Source organism: Hyperoodon ampullatus (assembly GCF_949752795.1).
Source record: "Hyperoodon ampullatus genome assembly, chromosome: 1".
Taxonomy (NCBI): Eukaryota; Metazoa; Chordata; class Mammalia; order Artiodactyla; family Ziphiidae; genus Hyperoodon; species Hyperoodon ampullatus.
This window is the reverse complement of record NC_136914.1, coordinates 124527557-124550344: the sequence shown is the minus strand read 5'-3', so window position 1 is coordinate 124550344 and position 22788 is coordinate 124527557. Positions and strand designations below refer to the sequence as shown.

The following is a 22788-nucleotide window of genomic DNA, read 5'->3' as shown; positions in this document are numbered from 1 at the left end:
TTTTTTTGTCATTAGTCCCCTGACCAGGGACTGAACATGGGCCCTCGGCGGTGAGAAAGTAGAGTCCGAACCATCTGACCGGCAGGGAGGTCCCAAAGAGTAGCAGTTCTTTTTTTTCTTTTCTCAAAGTGCTGCTTGCTTTTATGTTTCATTTGTTTTATTTTCTGGCCCCACCATGCGGCACGCAGGATGTTAGCTCCCTGATCAGGGATCAAACCCACACCCCCTGCTGTGGAAGTGTGGAGTCCTAACCACTGGACTGCCAGGCAATTCCCAAGAGCAGCAGTTCTTAATTTGATGAAGTCAATTTACCAATTTTATTTCCTGAGTTGTGTTCTTGGTTTTGGATCTGAGAACTACAGGCCTAACCCAAGGCCCTAAACAGTTTCTCTCAGATTTTCCTATAAAAGTTTTCAAGTTTTAGCTCTTATATATATTTTTTAATCAACTTATTTATTTTATTTTATTTATTTCATCTTTGGCTGCATTGGGTCCTCGTTGCAGTGCGCGGGATTCTCATTGCAGCAGCTTCCCCTGTTGCAGAGCATGGGCTCCAGCCGCGCGGGCTTCAGCAGCCGTGGCACAGGGCCTCAGCAGCTGTGGCTCGCAGGCTCTAGAGCGCAGGCTCAGTAGTCGTGGTGCACGGGCCCAGCTGCTCTGTGGCATGTGGAATCCTCCCAGACTAGGGCTCGAACCCGTGTGCCCTGCATTGGCAGGCAGATTCCTAACCACTGTGCCACCAGGGAAGCCCTAGCTCTTATATTTTGAGTTAACTTTCGTATGTGGTGTGAGGCAAGGCACAAATGAACCTTTCTGCACGTGGATGTCCGTCCAACTGTCCCAGAACCACTTGAAGAAGACACTATCCTTTCCCCAGTGAAGGGCCGTGGCACTTGTGCTGAAAACCAAATGACCCTAAATCTAAGGGCTTATTTCTAGACTCCAGAATTGGTTCCACTGACTTAAAAGTCTACCTTAACACCTAAAACAAACATCTTGATTACTGTAGCTTTTTAGTAAGAATTGATGTTCAATATTTTCAATGCATACTTTAAAAAATAACTAGTGGGTCAAAAAGAAATCACAATGATCATTTCAAAATATTTACAACCTAACAGTATAATGGAAACTATATGAAAATTCAACTCAAGAAATTAGAGAAAGAACAAGAGGGAATGTAGAAAGAACAGAAGGAAGGAGCGATTGACAGAAAAGAACGTGGTTCAGCCTCTGGCAACAACGACCAAGAAAGCGGGAGGCATGCTGTGATGCCAGGAAGAGAGACGGAGAAATAGGTACACAGGTGGCAAGGCCTAAAGACAAGCAAAGAATTCTAGGAACCGTTTCATGCCCCAAGCGTTGAAAACCTAAATCCAAGCAGAAAGTTTCCTAGAAAAAATATAACTGATCAAATGAACTAAAAAAGAAACAGAAGATTTGAGTAGGATTGAAATCATTACGGAAATTTAATTTGTATTGATAGTTAAAAATCTTCCTACCCCTCTCCAAAAGAATTAACCAAGATCTGATGGCTTTATATAGGAAGTTTAACCAAAACATTCAACAAAACTGATGCTCTTAATCTCATACAAACTTTCCTAGAGAATAAAAATGGGGAAAGAGAGCCTATCCCCAGCTCTGAGACTTACTACCTTGATACCAAAACTAAACAAATGCATATGAAAAAGGTGTAGGCCAATTCCCGCAAAATGACTGAGAAAATGTCAAAAGACCCAACACACAGGTCCACGAACATAACAAGCGATCTGCATGTAAAGGAACCGAGAGAGCCACATCCCCCTCCCCGGGAGCTGGAGATGGACAGGAAACAGACCCGCAGAACCCAGGGAGTCTGGGACGGGCAGCGCGTGGAGGACTGCCCGGGGAGACTGGGGCCAGCACGCAGGAGTCTGTGAGGGTTGGAATAATCAGAACATCAGACAGAAAACAGTGAAATCCTCATCCCGTGGCGTGTGCTATGCACGCAACACAGGACACACTGCAGGTCCTACTGCTGTTCTGTGTCACACGGCACCTACAGGAAGCGGCTACATGACGCACCTCAAAAAAACTCGGAAGCATAATTTTACCTGAGAAAAGGGAGCTGCACAAAGACATCTGTTCTCTGGGCTCTGTGGTCTGTGGCTACACCATACCAACCGGCTGGGACACCCGCTCGGTAAACAGTCTCTGGAGAGCCCAGCAAGTCCCGCGGCTGCTTTCTAACCCTTCCTGGGCTGAGCGCTTGACGCCATGTGCCGCGCGCTGCCCACGCTCCAGGCCCTTCCCTGCCTGGCAAGCCCTGCTCCGCGGCCTCGTCTGACCACCCTGCTCCGGGCCCGGCCCACCCTCTCCCCTCCTCCCGCTCCCCACACCTGGAGCCCCTGGCGCGTCCCCGCCCCGTGGCTCCGAGCGCCCCGACCCCAGGGCACCTCAGCCCCACGGGGCGGTGGTCCTCGTGGGCAGCGCGTGGCGCGTCCTGGGGGAGGGCAGGCCAGGCGCCGACCGACCGGGCGCCCCCCTCCTGGCGGCAGGACACCTGATTCCCAAGGGAGACACGGTGCGGGCGGCAGGGACACTGCGGAACAGGCGGCTGAACAGACTCCCAAGCACAGCCCCTTTGAGCCCCGCCGTGGACGAAGCCACCGGAAGGACAGAGTGTCCTGCAAGGAACAGGCCCGGGACAGCCAGGAGCAGATAAGCCGCCGGGGTCCCGATGCCGGAGAGGAGGCGGGGGGATGGCAGCAAGTGGGGGAGTCAACCCCACCCTCGAAACTGCCTGTGTAATCAACAGCAGCCCACCCCACAGGCTGAGGAGGAAGAAGCTGGCCCTGCCTGGCGGGCCTGCAGCTGCCCTAGAGGATGGAGGGGGCAGGCTCTCGGGAGGAGCGGCCTGGAACTAAAGTAACAACAAAACAACTTATTTGAAAAAGAGAAGAACAGCTGTGAAGGGGTCTGAAGTTGAAGCCCGGGGGCTCAGGGTCCCAGAAGGCAGCGCGGAGAGCGGGGTGCCCGAGTGGGAGGAGAAGGTGGGACACCAGACACAGGATGGTAGCAGAGACGGGCTCCCAAAACCCTGACCTCCCAGGGACAGGGATCCTGCCAAGTTCCGAACGGGGGAAACAGTGCGCTCCTGAGGAAGGGGAATGTCTGAGGAAACAAACGTCCCGGTTACTGGAAGCCATCTGGTGAGAGCACGCGGCTCAAAGCAGTGACAGACCAGTTGCGCGGCGCTCAGCCTGGCACTGACTCTCGCCCCACAGGGATGCAGCGGGGCCCACACCCTGGGCAGGCTGCTGGCTCTTGAAAGCAACCGATCAAATAGACAAATCTTCGGCATGTTTGGGGTAAAAAAGAAAAAGGAAATATTAGTAACGATAAACACAAACACTGGAGAGTGAAAACTGACGGAGCAGGGGTTAAGCGAGAGGGCCCACCCTGTGCCTGGAGGGGCCAGGCCGGCAGCCCCGACCCCAGATCCCGGCAGGGCCTCCAAGTCCAACAAGAGGTAACTCATCAGAGCCCAGGAGAGGGGACACATGGGCCCCAGAGGGGTGCCCTTCACCCCAATGTTTATTCTTCTCTCCATTCACGTGAAATGCATCTAGCACACCCAGCATTCCACACAGACGCACTTCTACTCCTGTGATGCTCGTGGAAATGTTTTAACAACACAGAAGCATATAAACTGGAAAATTAAGGTTCTGTTATTCCATTCTTATACCCAAACCACACTATTTAATTATGTCTTTAATAAATATAAGTGTACACATACACACGTTTTACTTATTAAATATATATGTACTGATTAGAATATGTATATATATATAGATAGGTGGATATAAGCAGACCTTGCTTTATTGTGCTTCGCAGATACTGTGTTTTTTATGAACTGAAGGTTTGTGGCAGCCCTGCGTTGTCAGATGATGATTACCAATTTTTAGCAATAAAATATCTTTTAATTAAGCAATGTACGTTGTTTTTTAGACATGACGAAACTGCACACTAAATATACTACTGCATAGTGGAAACATAACTTTTATATGTACTGGGAAACCCCCAAAATTCACAACTTGTTTTATTATAGTGGTCTGGCACCAAACCGCAGTGTCTCCCGAGGTGTCCGTCTGTGTAAATATGTGTGTGGGTAGCTATGCTACATATATACCCTGATACAGCCAATACCCCTAAGTTTTCATGGCTATTCCCGAGCTTTTCCTCTCCCAGATGAGGCTCAGAAGCAGCTGGTTAAATTCCTATTTATAATAAATGGTTAAAATCACAACCACTGAGATTAATTTGGGGAGAACTCACATATTAACGTCAAACTTCCATCCAGAAACACCCAACTATTCAGTTTTCTCTTATGTTCTTCCACAAGAAGAACGTGTCTTTGTTTCAGCCTCACACATCTCTCGTTAGGCGGCCTCAGCGTTTTTATTAGTTATGTGAACAAGGCCGCCCACAGCGTCTGACTATGACACACTGGTCCCATCACCCGAACGAGCAGTTTCCCTGTGCTGTCTGAGGTGCCACGTCACAAGATGTGTAATCTGAGAGCCATGGCGCGCCCGGCTCACGTTCTCCCGTCTCCTAACTATTTGGGCTGGATCCCCCAATTCATGCTGAGTGACAGCTGAGAAGGGACATTTTCTTGTTCTGACACTCATGAGACAACTCTGTTCCATCATAAAGTGTGACGACTGCCGTAGCTGTCGAGTCAAGGTACTCTAATAAAAAGATCCATAGACATGGATACGGGATTTTATCAAACTCTTTTACAGCATCACTGTGATGATTTAGTTTTCCTTTTTTAATCTGATAATGTAGTAAGTGACATATGAATAGCGCCCTCAAGGTTACATTCTCACCTTATTTTGCATGGAAGATGTCTGCCCCACATTCTCCACAGCACAACCTGGAGTTGGGGTTGCGGGGAGCTGAAGATACCCACGGGGGTTGGAGGCTGAACTTTAAACTTTTTATACCTAAAATGTTCTACAGTGAGTATGCATTACTTTGGCAATTAAAAAAAGAAGGGAATGGGAATTCCCTGGTAGTCCAGTGGTTAGGATTTGGTGCTCTCCCTGCCGAAGGCCCGGGTTCGATCCCTGGTCTGGTCGGGGAACTAAGATCCCGCAAGCCACGCGGCACGGCCAAAAAAAAGGAAAAAAAGGTAAGTAAAGGAAGGAATTGGAAGGAAAACCTAAGAAAGTTGCTGACGTTTTAACGTCTGTACTGTCTGTTGCTCTCGGCCTCCTTCTTTGTTAAACGAGAAAGCGCCCCGTGGGAAGGTTGGGGGCCGAGGCAGCGCCCACCTGCTCGTCGCTCCTGTGGTAGTCGCCGTCCTCCTCCTGCTTCTCTTCTGCCGCTTCTTTGTTCGAACTGTCATCCGCTTTGGTTTCTCCTTTTAGCAAAAACAGAAAATACTGGGTCATGAATCCAAAGTGTTAAACCATTGTTTTTTAACTCTACCATACACTTGAACGCTATAAACACCCACTGTATTAAGAGTTTGCACACTTGAGAGCTGGGGAAGCGCTGCTCTCCACAGTGCTTTACGCGCTGTGCCCTCGGGGCCAGTGGCATGTGTCCGGGCAGAGGCGCCCCGCCAGCCTAGCACCATCGATGCCTCGCGCCTCAACTACGCCAGGCAGCGGGCCATCCCCGAACTCTCACTGTTCTGGCTCGGCTTTAAATGTTAAGACCCCACCTAGGGAAAGGCGGGATTCCTGGCTCCCTAGCTGCCTCTTGGCCTCGCCTCCCTGGGGGCCCCAAGCTCGCACAGTCTGCAGCCCCCACTTCCCCAGGCCGACAGCCAAGCCTGTCCCTCCTGCTCACATTGTTAGAAATGCACACGGCGGACTAAAGGGGCTTCGGAATCGGTGTGGTCCACAGCGTCAAAGATTCAAATAAGTCGTTATGATATGTACAGATTCTAAAGCACCATTAATTTTACGTCATAGCCAAAGTGGGGTTTGGCCATTCTGCGAGAAAACAGACAAAGCCTGGAGAAAAGCCCTGGGAGGCCCGCCGTCCGCATGCCCGTGCTCCTTCCACACCCCACCTCCAGGCACCTCCAGGCACCCCCTCAGGCTTCCTCTCACTGGCCCACCACGTAACTCCTCGGTCGGAGACCCCATTTCTCAGCACCACCTGCTACCGTCAGCACCAAGTGATGCTGACACCTGCCCACACCTCTGTCAAGAATCTGTGTGGCAGGGGGGAGTGGGAGGGACACAAGGGGCTCTTAGCAAAAGGTCTAGTAAATAAAACCCAGCTCACTCACCATTTCGATGGGAATCTAGGTGCTGTTTTGCAGAACAGGTTTCGCCCTTGATGTCTCCAGGCACTTCCAGGCCTAATTTGTGGTAGAATTCCCTCTGTTTTCTCATTTCCGCTATTAAAAATTAATATATAATCCTTAATCTTAAGTAGGCAATGGATCATATTAAAATTCTGCTCACAAATATCACATGAAGAAAACTGAAGATTTGGATTAAAAGTCTGAAGACTTCTACTTGTGAGAAAATAACAACTTCGGACCGTGCCCCCTCAAATTTTGGAGCTGCTGCCAGCTGTGGGCCGTGGGACGCGTCCCGGGTTGGGGCCTGAGCCCCCCAAGTGGAGGTGCTGCTGGTTCTCTGGACGCGCATTCACAGCCCCGCGGGCCCCTCCCAGGCAGGGCTGCGGTCCCCACCCCTGCTGTGGCCGCCCCTAGGCGTGCCCGACGGGGGGGGAACCAGTACTCCCTGGCGTCTGTGGCTGGCGGTCACAGCTCGCTGAGTCCTGGAGGCACGGAGCCACTCACTACAGGGGAAGGGTCTTTACTGAACGGGGGCGACAGGCACCACGCGGCCTCCTGCCCTGGCCATCGGCCTCCAGCCACTGAGTGGGGACTGGGCCGGGCAGCAAGAGGACAGCTGGTCCAGTCTGGACCCTCGCACATTCCTGGGAAGGGCCGACTCCGTGACACAAGGTGGCTACTGATGTACAGCTCACATGCACGTAACGAAGCAATGGTCACCACCCAGGGCCACACGGGAGGTAGCAAAGGAAATTTAAACCCAAGCTGCTCAAACCAATAATGTGTAAGTCATGCTGTGAAAAATATTTATGTGCAGGTGACCAAGGAAAGCTTAGTGGCACTTTTCGCCTGCACGTTTGTCTCGCCTAAACACCATGAGCTCCGCGAGGGCCAGGAACATGCCGTGGTCACGTCCTGGACCCACACAGACACTCTAAAATATCTGATTGTGCAGGAAAAAATAAAAGTGTGAGACAGCGGACTTGGACGGAAAGAGGGAGGCCTCTCAGAACTGAACTGATGAGCGCAGGCCAGCCCAGAGCCGGGGGCGCTGGAACCAAAGACGGCGAAACCACAAGTCTGGAAAGTCTAGGATCGGCTTGAAAGGAAACATTTCCCTTAAACAGTCACATAAATGCCGGCAGAGGAATGAAGGCCTGAAACGCACTGCTGGTGGTGGGAGCCCGTTCCTATCTGTCCTTCAGGGAAGGCGGGGTCTGCAGGTAACAGCCCCCCTGATCAACGCGAAGAGGGACTCCTCACCTGACAGGTGGACAGGATGCCACTTCACACACGGGCAGACACTGCACTTGGAACGCAGTGAGGGTCTGTGGCCGCCCCGCGTCAAGCGAGTCTGTCGGCACCTTTTTCCAACAGCATCTGCTCACTTTGGGTCCCGTTTTGGTAATTCTCGAAGTACTTCAAACTTTTCCATTATTGTTTTATTTGTTATGGTCTCTGTGATCAGTGATCTTTGATGTTACTATTTTAATTGTTTTTTTTTGTTTTTTTTTTTTTTTGCGGTACGCAGTCCTCTCACCGTTGTGGTCTCCCGCCGCGGAGCACAGGCTCCGGACGCACAGGCCCAGCGGCCTGGCTCACGGGCCCAGCCGCTCCGCGGCATGTGGGATCCTCCCGGACCGGGGCACGAACCCGTGTCCCCCTGCATTAGCAGGCGGACTCTCAACCACTGCGCCACCAGGGAAGCCCAATTGTTTTGTATTTTTAATTAAAAGATGTATATTGCTTTTTAGGCATAATGCTATTGCACATTTAATAGACCACAGCATAGTGCAAACATAACTTTTTTATGTGCACTTTCGTATGATTTGTGTGATTCACTTTATTGTGACATTCGCTTTACTGCAACGGTCTGAAACTGAACCTGTGGTATTTCCGAGGTCTGCCTGTACCTGGTTTTAATTTCCATTTCTTTAATTTTCACCTATAAGAATGAAAAAGGATTGAAAAATAACAATACTTAATGTCAGATATACACAGGTGTAGAAATGTCAACTGGGATAACTTTTTAGGAAAGTACCTCAGCATATATATAAAAAATATTTTAAAACTTAACTGCTGACTCAAAAGTCTCTACTGCTAGTAATGTATCCGAAGGAAATAACCAGGTAAGAGCATAAGAAGATAAAACCTTATTTGCAACAGTGAAGTAACAGAAACAACCTAAATGCTAAGTGTCTGACAACATGGGCTGGGCCAATCAGAAGAGCTGACTCCCGGGGCTTTGCTGGTGGCGCAGTGGTTAAGAATCCTCCTGCCAATGCAGGGGACGTGGGTTCGAGCCCTGGTCCGGGATGATTCCACATGCCGCGGAGCAACTAAGCCCGTGTGCCACAACTACTGAGCCTGCACTCTAGAGCTCACAAGCCACAACTACGGAGCCCGAGTGCCACAACTACTGAAGCCCGCACACCTAGAGCCCGTGCTCCACAACAAGAGAAGCCACTGCAATGAGAAGCCCGCGCACTGCGATGAAGAGTAGCCCCCGCCTGCCACAACTAGAGGAAGCCCACACAGCAACGAAGACCCAATGCAGCCAAAAATTAAATAAATAAAATGAAATTTATTAAAAAAAAAAAGAAGAGTTGACTCCCCGCCAGACTCATTCTGTCCCAGCAGACACTTCCAGACAGGGCCACAGAGCCTCAGAACCCTTCTCAACACCACACTGGAGATACCACTACCATCCACTACTGACAGCTGACATGCAAGACAAATCTAACTTATCTGCTACGCTGGGGTAAGAGAGTGGGCCATTTATTCAGTGGATACTTTGCAGCCAATAGAAAAGATGACACAGATCATATTTATGGATGTGGGGCAGCTCTACAACAAACTGTTATGAGAACATTATAGACAGAATATGACCTCATTTTGGGGTGAAAATTATGATAGTGGTATGACTAGGATGCTGTGAGTTCAGGGGAGGGAGGAAAGGCTTATGAAAAGTAACACTGCCCTGGGCACATGTACTTCACTGCACCACAAACCTCGGGATGATCAAAACAGATGCAGAAGAAGCATCTGATGGAATCCAACATCCACCCCTGACAAACAGCAGCCGCGCCTGATGAAGGGCATGCGGGAGCCTGCAGCCGACTTCAGGCTTGCAGGTCAGAGACTGAATGCCTCCCCGGGATCAGGAACAGGAAGGATCCCACATCACAGAGTTCTAGCCCAGGGCTGGCAGACGCTGCTGTGAAGGACAGACAGTAAATATTTGGGGCTCTGTAAGCTAAACACCAAAACTGAGACATTTTATCAGTACTTACATAACAGAAGAGAGAACAGAATTTTTATTGAGGAAACTGAAATAGATATATATTCAATACAATATGTACATAGGCATACATATCGGGTGCACTGCTGCCAGTATTATTTTGAACAAACCGTTATCTATTAGATAAATGAAGAATAAGAAAATTAAGCGTCTTTATTTTACCTTCACTTATTTCTTCTTTGATGCTCTTCCTTTCCTTAGTAGATCTGAGTTTCCGACCTTGATCATTTTCCTTCTTTCTAAAGAACTTCTTTTAACAACATTTCTAGAAGGCAGGTTTACTGGCAACAAATTCCCCCAATTTCTCTTTGTCTGAGAAAGTCTTTATTTCTCCTCACTCCTCGAGGATAATTTCTCAGGGTAGTGTCTGTCAGTGTGTGTCTCAGGTAGTGTCTGTCCCAGCAGACACTTCCAGACAGGGCCACAGAGCCTCAGAATCCTGGGCTGCTGGTTTTTCTCTCAACACTGTAAATATCTCACTTCACTCTTTGCTTGCATGGTTTTTAAGGAGAGGTCAGATGTAATTCTTATCTCAGTTCCCCTGTAGGTAAAGTGTACCCCTCCCCTCCAGCTTCTTTCGGGACTTTTTTATCTTTGACTCTCTGTACGTTGAAACCGACATGCCCAGGTGTAGTTATTCTGGCATTTGTCCTGCTAGGTGTTCTCTGGGCCTCCTGGATCTGTGGTTTGGTGTCTGACATTGATTTGGGGAAATTCTCAGTTAAAATGTTTCAGTATTTCTTCTGTTCTTCTCTCTCTTCTCCTTCTGGATTTCCCATTATGTCACACCTTCATCCCACAGTCCTTAGATGTTCGGATCTTTCAGCCTTTTCTCTTTGCTTTTGGGTTTTCAGGGACTCTGTTGAGATGTCCTCTCACTCAGAGGTTCCTTCCTCAGCCATGTCCAGTCTAATCAGCCTATCAAAGGCAACCTTCATTTCTGCTGCAGGGCTCTGATCTCTAGCATTTCTTTTTGGTTCTTCCTTAGGATTTCCACCTCTCTGCTCACATTCCCCATATGTCCTGCATGCTCTCTACTTTATCCATTAGAGCCCTTAGCACATTAACCACAGTTGTCTTAAGTCCCGGTCTGATAATTCCAACATCCCTGCCATGTCTGGTTCTGATGCGTGTTCTGTCTCTTCAGATTCTGTTTTTTGCCTTTTAGTATGACTCGTAGTTTTTTTCTTGTTAGCTGGACATGATACTGGGTAAAAGGTACTGCTGTAAATAGGCCTCAGTGCTGTGGTGGTGAGGTGTCGGGGAGGGCACATCCTACAGCCTTGACCAGGGTTGTCCTTGGTGAGCTTGAGCCTCTGGACTGTGAACTTCGCTTGTGCTTCTCAGGTTTCCCTCCCCACTTGGGCGGGACAAGGTGGCTGAAGTTGGGTCTTTCCTGCCCCCAGGCCAGTTTTGCTCTAATAATAGCCCAGCAGGCAAGGCTGTGGTTAACTGGGTCCCTCTTCTTCAGACGTACACGGGGCTTGGGGCACTTCTTTCCCCTCCCCTGCTGGGGGAACCTGGTCAAGTTCCTGGAGACGAACCTCAGAGCATCGCGAGGCCCGCTGTGACAGCCCCCGGTCAGGTCTCAACTCTTGGACTTGTCCACCAGGAGCCTCAGAGACCCCTCAGTCACAGGTCAGGCTCTCCTGCCCAGGCTCTGGTTCCTGGGCATTTCCAGTCCTGAGTCTGCAGCAGGCAGCCGTGTGCCCCCTGTGGTCAGTCCCCCATCTTGGGGGCAGCGGCTGGCCCTGCACCTTCCTCTCTTACAATCTAAGAACTGCTGATTGTTCAGTGCGTTCTGCCTTTTACTTGTTGTTAGGACAAGTGGAGACTTCTAAGCTCCTTAGGTGAGGCACCAGAAACCTGAAGTCACGAAGTTAGAAACACAGTAATAATAACCGAGCATGAAATTTGCAGTGCAGGCCACTAACGAGAAGAAGGGACGCCTGTCAGCGGGGCGGATAATATTTGTTTAGTGGGGTAAAAAGTGAGTGCTGCTTATCATCAAAATCGACTGCTCATGTTCATCTGTAATGAGATCTTACATATTTCACCTTGAAAATGTCTTTGCACACAGAAATACTGACCTCAGTCCAGAGCAGTCATCACTCAGAAGGCGCTGAGGGAATTCTATTAGATTCTTCTCTTGGGATTTGCCTTTGTTCTGCAGACTGATCACTTCCCAGTGGAGGTCAGGTGGATGCCCCTCGACTGCACAGATATATGGATTCTGAAACATGGAAGTTGCTTCACCTGTACCAGGCCCCAGACTCCACCAGGGCTGTTTGCTGGGGCTCAGCAAACAGGTCTGCTGTGAGTCTAGGGGGCGGTCTCCGTTCCCCTTGAGCTGCCGACAGCCCGGGGCGTCTGCACGGCAGCTGGATGGGGCTTGCGATTCGAGATGTTAATTGTTGAAAACTTCCCACATTGTAGGTTTTGCATTTCAGTATTGCTCTTCCTTATGACATTAGGCTGGATTCATCAAGAAACATTATCAGGTCTTTAACAAAAGCAAATTTCCAAAGCCATTTGGTGTCACGTTGTTAAAGGTGTTTCTTTTCATTCAGAAAAATTTCAATCTGCCCTTAGCTCAAAAAAACCCCCGAAACCAAAAAAAACACACACACCAAAAAACTACCACCGCCAAGGCATCAAAATATTGTGTGGCTGTGATAAGGGAAGTCGGGATATTCAGCTTTTAACTCTGACAAAAATTCACACAAATGATTACATCCAAAAGCGAGAATGAATTCCACCGTGGACACCGCTGGTTCAGAACATACGAAAGATCCAAGTATTTTCTGCAAAGTACCTACTGGTTGATGAGTATCGTGATGAGCTTTCATTTAAAACCTAACGTTTTCACAAGTTTAGTTAATTTGTTCAACCAAGTATTTCCCTGACCCCCACACACGTTCACCAACACGGCTGTAACACATCTCAACAGGGCCCACTTCAGGTTGTACTGAATTAGTATTTTCTCAACTTCCTGGAAAACCCTCTCTCCTGCGGCTGTGCCCCGTAGACTCTGCGCAGAGGCTCATTCGCCCATCACATCAAATGTACCCAATAAACACTGTGCAGACTCGGAGACTCCAGAGCCAAGGAAAACCACTCAAACTGCCTGTCTCACTTCTGAGGGTTGGTGTTGCCCCGTCAGCTCCCTGAGCGACAGTTCCTGCCGCGGCTCCTGCTCTCAAACAAGCTCACTTTCTCCGGACAGACTTCCTCAGCTGCTGCAATCAAACAACATTTAACCAACTTATCATTAGTAAGTGATTTTCCTTGCGTGACCAACAAATGAGCCAATCAGAAACTTACTCTGATTGCAGCCTTATAGGTTATTCTTATTTTTGTGAAGAAATCCTGCTGTGATGAGACATTCCATTTTAAATTTTCAATTCTAAAAGTTGCTTTCTTCTGAGTGTTTAGTCTGATGCCAACACTTTTTATTTTAACACAGATGTAGGTCACCACAAGATAAACAGGATGCTTCCCCGGCTGACAATGACAATCCAAGGACAAAACCACCCACCTGTCACCATGGCTGAAAAGCTGGACGCTTCTCCCCTTGTCTTGGTGTGGCGGGTGCTGGTAATACAGCCTCCACCACGTTTGTGCCGACAGGGCTGGTCCACCTGCTGCAGATGCTCCACCAGCCGTCGAGTGTGAGACAAACGTGCGTCCCTGAATGAGCAGGGCTGTGTTCCAGCAAACTATCCATGGATGGAGACACCTCAGTGCAAAACTTTCACATCACAAAATATTCTTTTTCTTTTGATTTTTTCCAACTATTTAAAAATGTGGGGACTTCCCTGGTGGTCCGGTGGTTAAGAATCCGCCTTCCAATGCAGGGGACACGGGTTCGATCCCTGGTCCGGGAACTAAGATCCCACGTGCCGCAGGGAAACTAAGCCTGCGTTCCATAACAAAGAGCCCATGCACGGCAAAACACAGCGAGGACCCAGCGCAGGGAAAAAAAAAAAAAAAAGAAAAAAGTGAAAAACACTCTTGGCTCAGGAGCTGCATGCGATAGGCAGGGCCAGGTCTGGTCGGAGTGGGGTTTGCCAGCTCCTGCTTCGGCAAGCGTGAAGAGGCAAGAGAAAGAAATGCAGATGCAGCTGCTTGGCGGAGCAGCCCTGCTCCAGAATAAAGCCCACAGACATATTCACCCACGTCCACAAAGTTTGTAAGAGAACATTCACTGCGCCCCTCCCCTAGGTTAAAGCAAAAGATGAGACACACATGAAGTGTCAGTCAGGAGAGGACCCTGGATGAACGGGAGGAACCCCAGCAGCCACTGTCGATACCCTGGAGAGGAGCAGCTGCAGCCAAGCAAGGGGGTGTGACACACAAAATAGGTCACGGATAAAGTTTACAGGTAAAGATGCTGCCTCGGGGAAAACAGGCTTTTTAAAATTATAAAAACAAAAAGAAACAAGAAACAACTAAAAAACTCATTTTCCACCTAAAAGGCTTCATCTACAAGGGAACTGAAAAACACAGTCTACCGGCCATCTGCCGGATCCAGAAAGCCAAGCCATTTTTTATTTCCCAAAATTCGTGAGAGGATGGATGCCAGAAGTGAAGCCCCCTGCCATGGGGTGGGGCAGCTCGAAGGGGCTGCAGAGTGCAGAGCAGGAGGGCGTCCTCCAGACGCCACTGGGCCCCCAGGGTCACTGCTCTGTCTCAGCACCACACGTCACGGTGAAATGTGCTCTGGATTCTCTGGAGGACCAGGAAGAGGGCCCATCTGAGAAATCAGCTTTACAACGCTGGCACAAAACCAGAAAAACTGCAGACAGCCCACATTCAGAAAACAGCCCGCTGCTACGGACTTGGACACTACAGTGATCTTTTAAAGAGCAACAAAGGACTGAAAGTTTGAGAAAACAGAGGAATGGATTATTTGCCTACCCAGAAAATACCCTGGACTGAGGGCAGAACTCAGGCTGCCTTGGGCATTAGTGTGAACTTGGGGAATTCTGGAAGCTCTCTGGTTCTTCCACTTCAGGGAGGTGTTCATGGCGGTGTTCACAGCTACACGCTGCCTATGGAGAGGACGAGGGGACGCGTGCACGGGACAGACTCGGCAGGAGCCAGCAGAGTCTTACACCTGCCCTCTTCCCTCACAAGCCAAAGCTCCACTAAGAACGCGTCACTGTGCTCCCCACACGCCGACGGCTGGCCTGAGACACCACCGCCTGCAGGGGTGAGCCCAGACCCTACAGACCGGCTCCAGGGAGCCAAGGGGGCAGTGCCCGCCAGCCACAGATCGGGGAGGCTTTGAACTTCAAAAAGGACAGTAACTGCAATAACCTGAGAACAGTAAATGCTCAAAGCCACCTGATCGTGGCTGGAGTGGCTGGGAAACCAGCTCATTTTCTGTAAACAAATAAAGGAAAACTTCACACATTTGTTCTGCTGTTCTTCTGTACAGAATGGATCTCAGGAAACCAAGTCAGGGAGCGTGTCTTTATGGAGGCCTCCCCGCCATCAGTGAAGGCGGGGTGATGGAATAGGGGGCGCGGTCTGGCTGCCTCTAGGCCTCACGGGCTCTGCGGGGCCTGGCTGCCAGGACATCTGCGAGGGCCCCGTCTGGACGGAGTGACACTGGAAGGTGCCAGAGTCCGACGGGGCCTCTTGATCCCACCCACACACAGGAACGTGGAGACTGGAGGGGCCAAGGGCGGGGGGGGGCCCGCGTGGACCCTGACTGAGACCAACGAAACCCCGAGAGACAGGAACTCCTCACCCACTAGTACCTGATGCAATAAGGAATCAGCACTATCATCTCGGTTTACAAAGGTGCTGTAGCTCCGTGTTTTAAGAAAAATCCTTCTCTTTGGGGAACGAATGGCAATGTTTCCAGATGAAACAACAGGAAGGGTGGGGGAAGGAGGTGAACAGGTTTCATCACAAGCTGACAACTCCTGACTCTGGATCATAAATACATCGAGTTCTTTACGAGATCTTGCCTTTTGCACGCTGAAAATATCCTATAATGATTTTTAACGGTGTCGGTATTTTATTTTCCTGCATTCTTTGCCTTTCCCCAGCACTAGAAAACCCTTCAAATATCCAAATATGATTGTTTTTATCTACTCAATTTACTCAAGAAATTTACACTCTTCTTTTATGAATGAATTCTATGAACAATGAAAGAAGACTTTAACAATATCACTCCCTAGGTTGTGTCTTAAAGATCAGATGTGACGTCCACTGACCTAACTGAATAAGCCTGTGCTTGAAATTATAACCCTCTTCTGAAACACAACAGTGAGAAAACACTGCCCAAATGAATTTCTAACGTATCTTATCTTTGAAAGAAAGTTGTGCCTAGGTTTTATCAGCTGGCACTGCTTCACCAGCCACTGCCCACACTGAACAGATTTCTGAGGCCTGTGTCCCCGTCCGCCTCCCCCGCCAATCACTGCCCCTCAACAAGGGCAGGACAGTCTCAGTGTTCAGAATTGCAGAAAAGTTTTAAAAAGAACAGCCGTTTCCACTTTCAGGATATTTGTACCACAGAGTATTTCTTCTCAACTCTCATAGATTTGACTTTAACTACAGTTAAACTTTACTGACACAGGGTTCCTGGCTTCACCTCCAGGCGGCACAAGTGAGAGGCCACCCTGCGCCTCCTGAGCGAAGCAGGAGGTGTGAGTGATGATGGATGAAACCGGCCAGCACATGGCCCCCATCTGCCCCGGGCCCCAGGGCAGCGCCTCGGCGGAAACTGCACTGACTGGGCAGCCGACCAAGCGAGACGTCCAAAGCCAGGACCCCGGAGAGAAAAGCCCCTCAAAGGCCGTGCTGCGGACGCAGGAGTCCAGGTGGATGCTCTGACACTTACCTTCTTGGAGGCCTGGGACCAATTTGTAAACAATATCTTGCATGGTTCTGTCATGACTGGCAAAAAGAACAGAACAGGTGGGTTAGCCAGAAGCGTCAATTCTCTAATTCTCGAACGTTTCCCATTTAACAATAATAAACTCCACAATCACAAATTTGGAGTTTTGGTTGAATTTTGCTTCCAGTTTGCACTTCAGAACAAGTCTGTGCTCTTAGTCAAAGTGACGTACGGCCGGAAGGGACCCGCTGCTGAAGTCGGGCTCTATATGCTGTGAACATTTCAAATAAGGAGGACACAGGCGAGATCCTTCGGGGACCAGCTCCCTCTGCCCCCTGGGCTTCTCAAGTCCTAACAGGTATCAGGCAGCCTGGGCTGTGCCAGACCAAAGGGAGTTTCTCACACTTTCCGGACCAGGGTCCGTGCCAAGAAATACCTTTCACACTCCCATGTACGTGAACACGTGGCGCGCGTGCACACACAGAAGCATAAAACACAGCTGGCCTCCAGCAGACACGACGCTCTCCATATTTCCTACTAAAGCCACCAGCTTCTCAGAAAGCTCGTCCGACCCAAAAGAACAGGACGCTGGGCAGAACCGCTGCCACACGGCTTGACATCGGGCGGCTGGTTCCTAGGTCTTGACCTGGGAGCGACCTCTCCCTCCCACGACACACCTCAACTCGGGGGTCAAAGTGCAGCCGGCCCCCTCCTTCAGCCCCGCCCCTCCTGGCAGGGCCCCCATCTGCCCCGGGCCCCAGGCCAGCGCCTCGGTGGAAACTGCACCGACTGGGCGGCCGGCCAAGCCGAGCGGGGCCTGAGGCGGCGCGAGGCTCGGGGCGAGGCCCGGGCTGCTTACCCGATGTACTGCAGGGGGTGGCTCTGGTGGATGACGATCCTGCACGTGGGGCACGTGTTGTTCTCCTCCAGGTACTTCACCAGGCAGCTCCGGCAGACTGCAGGGAGCGCGCACGTCAGGGCGATGCACGCGCACGCCAGAGGGGCGGGGCGCGCGTCAGAGGGGACGGGAGCGCGCACGTCAGGGAGCGCGTGGGAGGGGTGTCTGCTCCTCCCGGCAGGGCTCCCGGAGGCCACGACGGGACACTGGTGACAGGCCCGCCGCCCGGGTCCACCACCACGGAGGAGCGTCAGCTGCCCCTGGACAGAGCTGAGGCCCAGAAACAGGAGGGGAAACTGGAGGAGCAGCTGAGGGGGCCGCAGACGCGCCTTCACGTCCTGTCACAGGGGCTCCGCCACAGGGGCGAATAGCTACATTCTAGAAGTTAGCCTGAAAGATCACCGGATTTCTTTGTATGACAAAATTAGATAAAATTCGCTTAATATAACAAAATACTGCCAGCCAATATCTTAAAATACAATTAACTTTAAAAATTCTGTCAAAACTGGCAAATATTTTATTTTCTAAACTGAAAAATACAGGATCAAAACTCGTCAGTGTTAGAGGATTCGTTTTACTTTAGGAAGTGCCTGCCCCTCGGCATCCTGGGCCGGCCTCACAGGAGGACCCAGCTCCAGGTGAAGGCTGCAGCCTACTCGTCAGGGGCAGGGGCGGCGGGGCTTAAAGAAAGGCGCGCCCAAGGTCAGCGCCAACTAGAAGTCTAGACCTCCAAACAGGCCACTGGCCTGAGGGGCAGACGAGCAGACTCCTCTGTCTATAGAGTTTAAGGAAATCATTTGCAAACGGCAAAAATAAGCATTTATGCCCACTAGAAAGGAATATTCTGTCATACCACACGTAACGGTTTAGCTGTTATATCGAAATACCTAAATTTTCCTGTTTTTATTTAGCTTTCTTAAGTGACATCTCTACTGAAATTACCCACAGTGTTTTAACTTCAGACAACTTTTCTCATTTATCTTCAAGATCTCCTTTATTCCAGCTGCTGTGTCCTGCTTTGTACTTGAGCTAAAAGCTTTTGGTAAAAAAAGCCAAAGTATCAAACAGCACACAGAACATTCCGCACATACATGTGTGCACTCAGTCACTGCTCCCCTCCACGGCTAAGGCCACGTTCTAGAATATTCTGCATATACATGTGTGCACTCAGTCACTGCCCCCCCACAGCTGTCTAAGGCCACGTTCTAGACTATTCCGCAATACATGTGTGCAGTCACCGCGCCCCCCCCACCCCCGGCTAAGGCCACGTTCTAGAATATTCCACACATACACGTGTGCAGACACTCGGTCACCGTGGTCGCGTCGATGAGATACCCGCTGCATAGGCGGCAGGTGATGTGGGCGTTTATGTCCCAGAGTTTAATCTTTCTGGTCAACATCTTTGGCTTCTGCAAGAAAAAAACACGTATTAACTAATACATGAAATGGTGTGATGTTTCATCAAAGGTTCGGGTTCAGCGGAAATTGAGCTACAGTCTGTGTGTCCAGGAGGAGCTCAGCGGGAGCAGGGATGAGGCCAGGTCCCCGCCCTGCAGCCCTGCTTCCACCATGAGACAGGCAACCACCCGGCCGCCCCTGGAGGACTGGATCATCCTGGCCCCAGGGCAGCAATGGGCCGCAGACATGCTGCCGCTTCTCGTTTCTCCCCCTTCCGGGCCCCCGGGCCCTCTCTTCCTGCTCAGAACCCCGCGAGGCCAGCTGGTGAGGTGGCACGAAGCAGGGGAGGTTTGTGGAGCAGTGGGCGGAGAGGCCAGGGAACAGGTGGGCCGAGCTGAGTCTGGGTCTGGGCAGAAGAAAACGTGGTCTCTCTGGAGCTCTGGTTCCTCCATAAAGCTGACCACACGGGAGCAGCTAAGACCCCCCCCCCCCGGGAAGCACAGCCCACAACACTGCATTGTAAAAGTCCAAACGTCTGTGCACTGAAGTGTGGACTTGTCGTCTCTGCCCCGGTGGGCAGGTGCCCTCCAGAGCTGTGGTGGCTCTGACTGGCTCTCCTGCCAGACTGCAGGCTCACGAGGGCAGAGTCTTGTCATCTGACCCAATACAATGCTGTGCAGCAGGGGAAACAGTCCCAAAGACACCACGTCCTACCCAAAACCTGTGTGTCACCTCACATGGCAAAAGGCCCCTGACGCGGGAGACGGCCCTGGAAGCCCCAGCGGGACCTCGTGTCACCAGAGGGCCCTTACGAGGGAGCACGAGGCTCGGAGGAGACAGGAGAAGCTGCCTGTGGGCTGTGAACAGGGAGGGGGCTTCTAGGAGCTGGAAGGAGCCTCTCCGGGAGAAGCAGCCCTGCCCACACCTGGATTTTAGCCCCGTGAGACCCGTTCTGGAATCTGGCCTGCAGCGCTGGCAGGTCAGACACCCATGTGGCTGCAGCCACTAGATTCCTGGGGATTCCCTGCAGTACAAGTAGGAGACTCGCCAGATGCTGACACCGTGCAGGATGCAAGGAATTTTCAAGACAACCATCACCAAGAGAACTCCGCAGAGAGAGACAGAAACACGCTCCAGGAGATGGAGGGCCTCCGCATCCGCGGGGGCAGCAGGCTGGACAGTGCCGCCTCGCCCAGCAGCCACAGCGCAAGTGGCGCACGGGCTCCCACGGCTCAACACTGTTTGCCGGAAGGCAGAGGGAAGGAAACAGCTGGGCGGGCGGACAAGGCTGAGCGGGACCCAGAGGGGCAGGGCCCCCTGGAGACTAAATCGTCACCTGCACTGAAACCCAGCGGAATCGACTGTCAGCGCAGACTGACGCAACCAGCAAGGCTGCCAGGCTCAGTTCACCTACAAAACAAGAGAGCCTCTAAACCAGCAAGAATGCCCTATGACTTTCATAGAGAGTAAGTTGTGAGGCAGACACTCGTGGTTCTCACCCGAGTCTCTCCTCTCCCCTCGATCACAGGCGCGAGCCGACACGTGGTCCCCGCTAGAGACACCTCTCCCTCGGCCCCTGCAGTGGGCTCTGAGTTGTCAGGAGAGACTAAAAGGGGTGGTTCTCACAGGGGCCCCACGGGCCAACCCACGGGAAACAAGCCCACGTCTGCAAGGCCCACTCGCTCTGGTGTCATGGTCACCACGTGCTGTGCCAGGCCCGGCCTGACCACTCGGACCCACTAGGACTGGCTCCATGAAGAAGGGCCCCCACGCCTCGTGGAGCAGGAAGTAATGGGAAATAACCTAAAAGAAGAGAAACCCTAGTCATTCCCAACGGAAGCAAAGCAGAGACGGGAGAGCGCTGACTGGGCAACGTCCCCGCCGGACGCCGAGGCCCAGGATGTGCCGTCCACCACCGGCCCGACCGAGCCCAGCACTGCGCCCTTGGCTCACTGGGCGCTGTTTACACACTGGACATGTTCACACACGTCACCAACCCACAGCCAGATCAAAACCAAAACCAGCTCCGAAGTCACACAGACCGGGGGTTGGGGTCAGTGTGAACTCATGTTTAGTGGCAACCAGGCAAACAGATACAGATGTGTATGCACACGAGTGTGGACTCACCCACTCACTCCCAGCTCTGTCTGCTGGGAGGGCCCGGGAGTGACCACTCCTGGGCAGCCCTAGGACCTGGCGTGTCCACACCATGTCTGCTGTAAGGGGCCAGTGCTGCCCGGACACACAGCCAACTCCAGGCTGGGCAAGGAGCATAGCAGGACCTGGGGCCCCACTGTGCTCAGACAGGGGACAACTACCATCACTGCTTACTACAGCAGGATAACACAGAAGCCCATGAGGCTACACAGACAGACAAGGGACACCCTTCCTCACAGAATGTGAGCTGACAAATGGAAGGAGGGCTGCAAGGCCACCACCCAAGGACAACTGCAGTGACCCCTCGCTTAGGAATCCTCGGTGGGTGGTCGGCAGCAGCGAGACTTCGCCAAGGAAGTGAAGGTTCATAAAGGCTCCGAGCATCTCCCCACCAAACACTCGTCAGCCCCAAGGGGGGGTGGGACCCTCAGGGGAAAAACCCCTAGAGGTCCCCGACTGGGTGACCAGGTGACACCCAGGTGAGGACTGGCCAGCCATCACATGGAGAAGGACACAGCACCCCTGGCAGGACTCCTGCCAGAGGGTCCCCCACCCCAAGTCCCCAGGGGAGAGGTCACGCTGCAATGCCATCGGGGTCGTAAAAGCTAAGGCCAGACAGGGGGCCAGGCTGTCCAGGCGCAGCGCCCGCCAAGGGGCCTGGGCAGCCAGCTCTGCCCACACGGGGCCTCCACGCTGGCCTCAGGCGCACAAGCAGCTGCCGTCGTGAGGGGCCAACGCTCATGGTCACCACCGCCGCGGCACGGTCCCCAGGCCGCCCTGCACAGCATCCGACACCCAACACCAGACACCAGGTGGGCACTCATCCGGACAGAGAAGGATGGTGGCTCGAGGCTCTGGGTCCCGTGCTCCCCCGCCAACTGCGGGGCCCAGGCGGCAGCTGGGACACTTCCTGGGACAGCAGACCCGCCCAGAGAAGGCCGCATCTCCCACCTCCTCGCGAGGCCGTCTGTCCCCTCCTGCTGCCTCTGCATCGGACGCTTCCGGCTACGGGTGCGACGCGGTCACTCCTCGTTCGCCGTGCCCTCCGCGCTCTGGCTTGTCACGTTTGTGCCTGCCTTGTGTCTCTCGCTGTCTTTCCATTTTCTAGCACAGAAACGGCACCTGCTATTCAATTTCATGTCATTTATGTGACGCACACAGCCCTGTAATTACAATCTTGCTAGAAGTTTTAGATGAGTCCCATGTAGCAAACAGTGGAACAGAGTCGATCAGAAATGTTAATCAAGAGAAAACTTGAATATATATAAATAATTGTGCCCTAATCTGCTCTGGAGCTGTCACACATTAAATTTTAAAGGAGTTACAAGGCACTGACTTTTTCTATGGCTACAACAGACTCATAAGGTGTAATTCAAGGTAAATTTAATCAATTCACATGCACTGAAAGAAGAGGAAGATCAAAGTTTACACTGCATTTACCTGTACACACAGCCGGATCCTCCGCTACATTTTGAAGCCTGTGGAGACACACGGGAGGAGGCGTCACCCACACGTGCCGTCCACACAGAGCCTGGCTCGCTGGACCAGCAGCTTCGGCTGCTCAGGTAAACAGGTCTCTTCCTTTACCTGCTTAAAACAACCAAAAGAAAAACAAGCCTGGCTGACAGTAAGGCACGGACCACGGAGACATGGGCAGGTCTTGGTGGCAGCCTGAGGCCCAGGGGCTGCTGGGAAGTGGGGGCATGCAGGGGCTGCACCACATGCTTTGGGGACCAAGAAGGCAGGACAAGGGCCCAGGAAAGCTCCTGGGGAGGTGGTGGGCTTCAGGGTGACCTAGTGGGAGGCTGGGCCTCAGGGATGCCGGGGAGAGCGAACCGTGTTATTTAATTTCTGTGATGCTTTTCACATCT

General features: G+C 51.7%; 1 protein-coding gene across 1 annotated transcript in view; it reads right to left on the bottom strand.

Moving 5' to 3' along the window:
- PCGF3 (polycomb group ring finger 3) overlaps positions 1–22017 on the bottom strand; it is a 33946-nt gene extending 11929 nt beyond the window's left edge. The window contains exons 1-6 of the mRNA XM_079718772.1: positions 21869–22017; positions 18654–18771; positions 17324–17420; positions 16468–16523; positions 6290–6400; positions 5319–5407 (exon numbers count right to left, since the gene is read on the bottom strand). Of these exons, the coding sequence (XP_079574898.1) occupies positions 5319–5407; positions 6290–6400; positions 16468–16523; positions 17324–17420; positions 18654–18762 (462 nt within the window). The 5' untranslated portion in view covers positions 18763–18771; positions 21869–22017. The remainder of the gene's footprint in view (positions 1–5318; positions 5408–6289; positions 6401–16467; positions 16524–17323; positions 17421–18653; positions 18772–21868) is intronic.
- Positions 22018–22788: the final 771 nt, after the last annotated feature.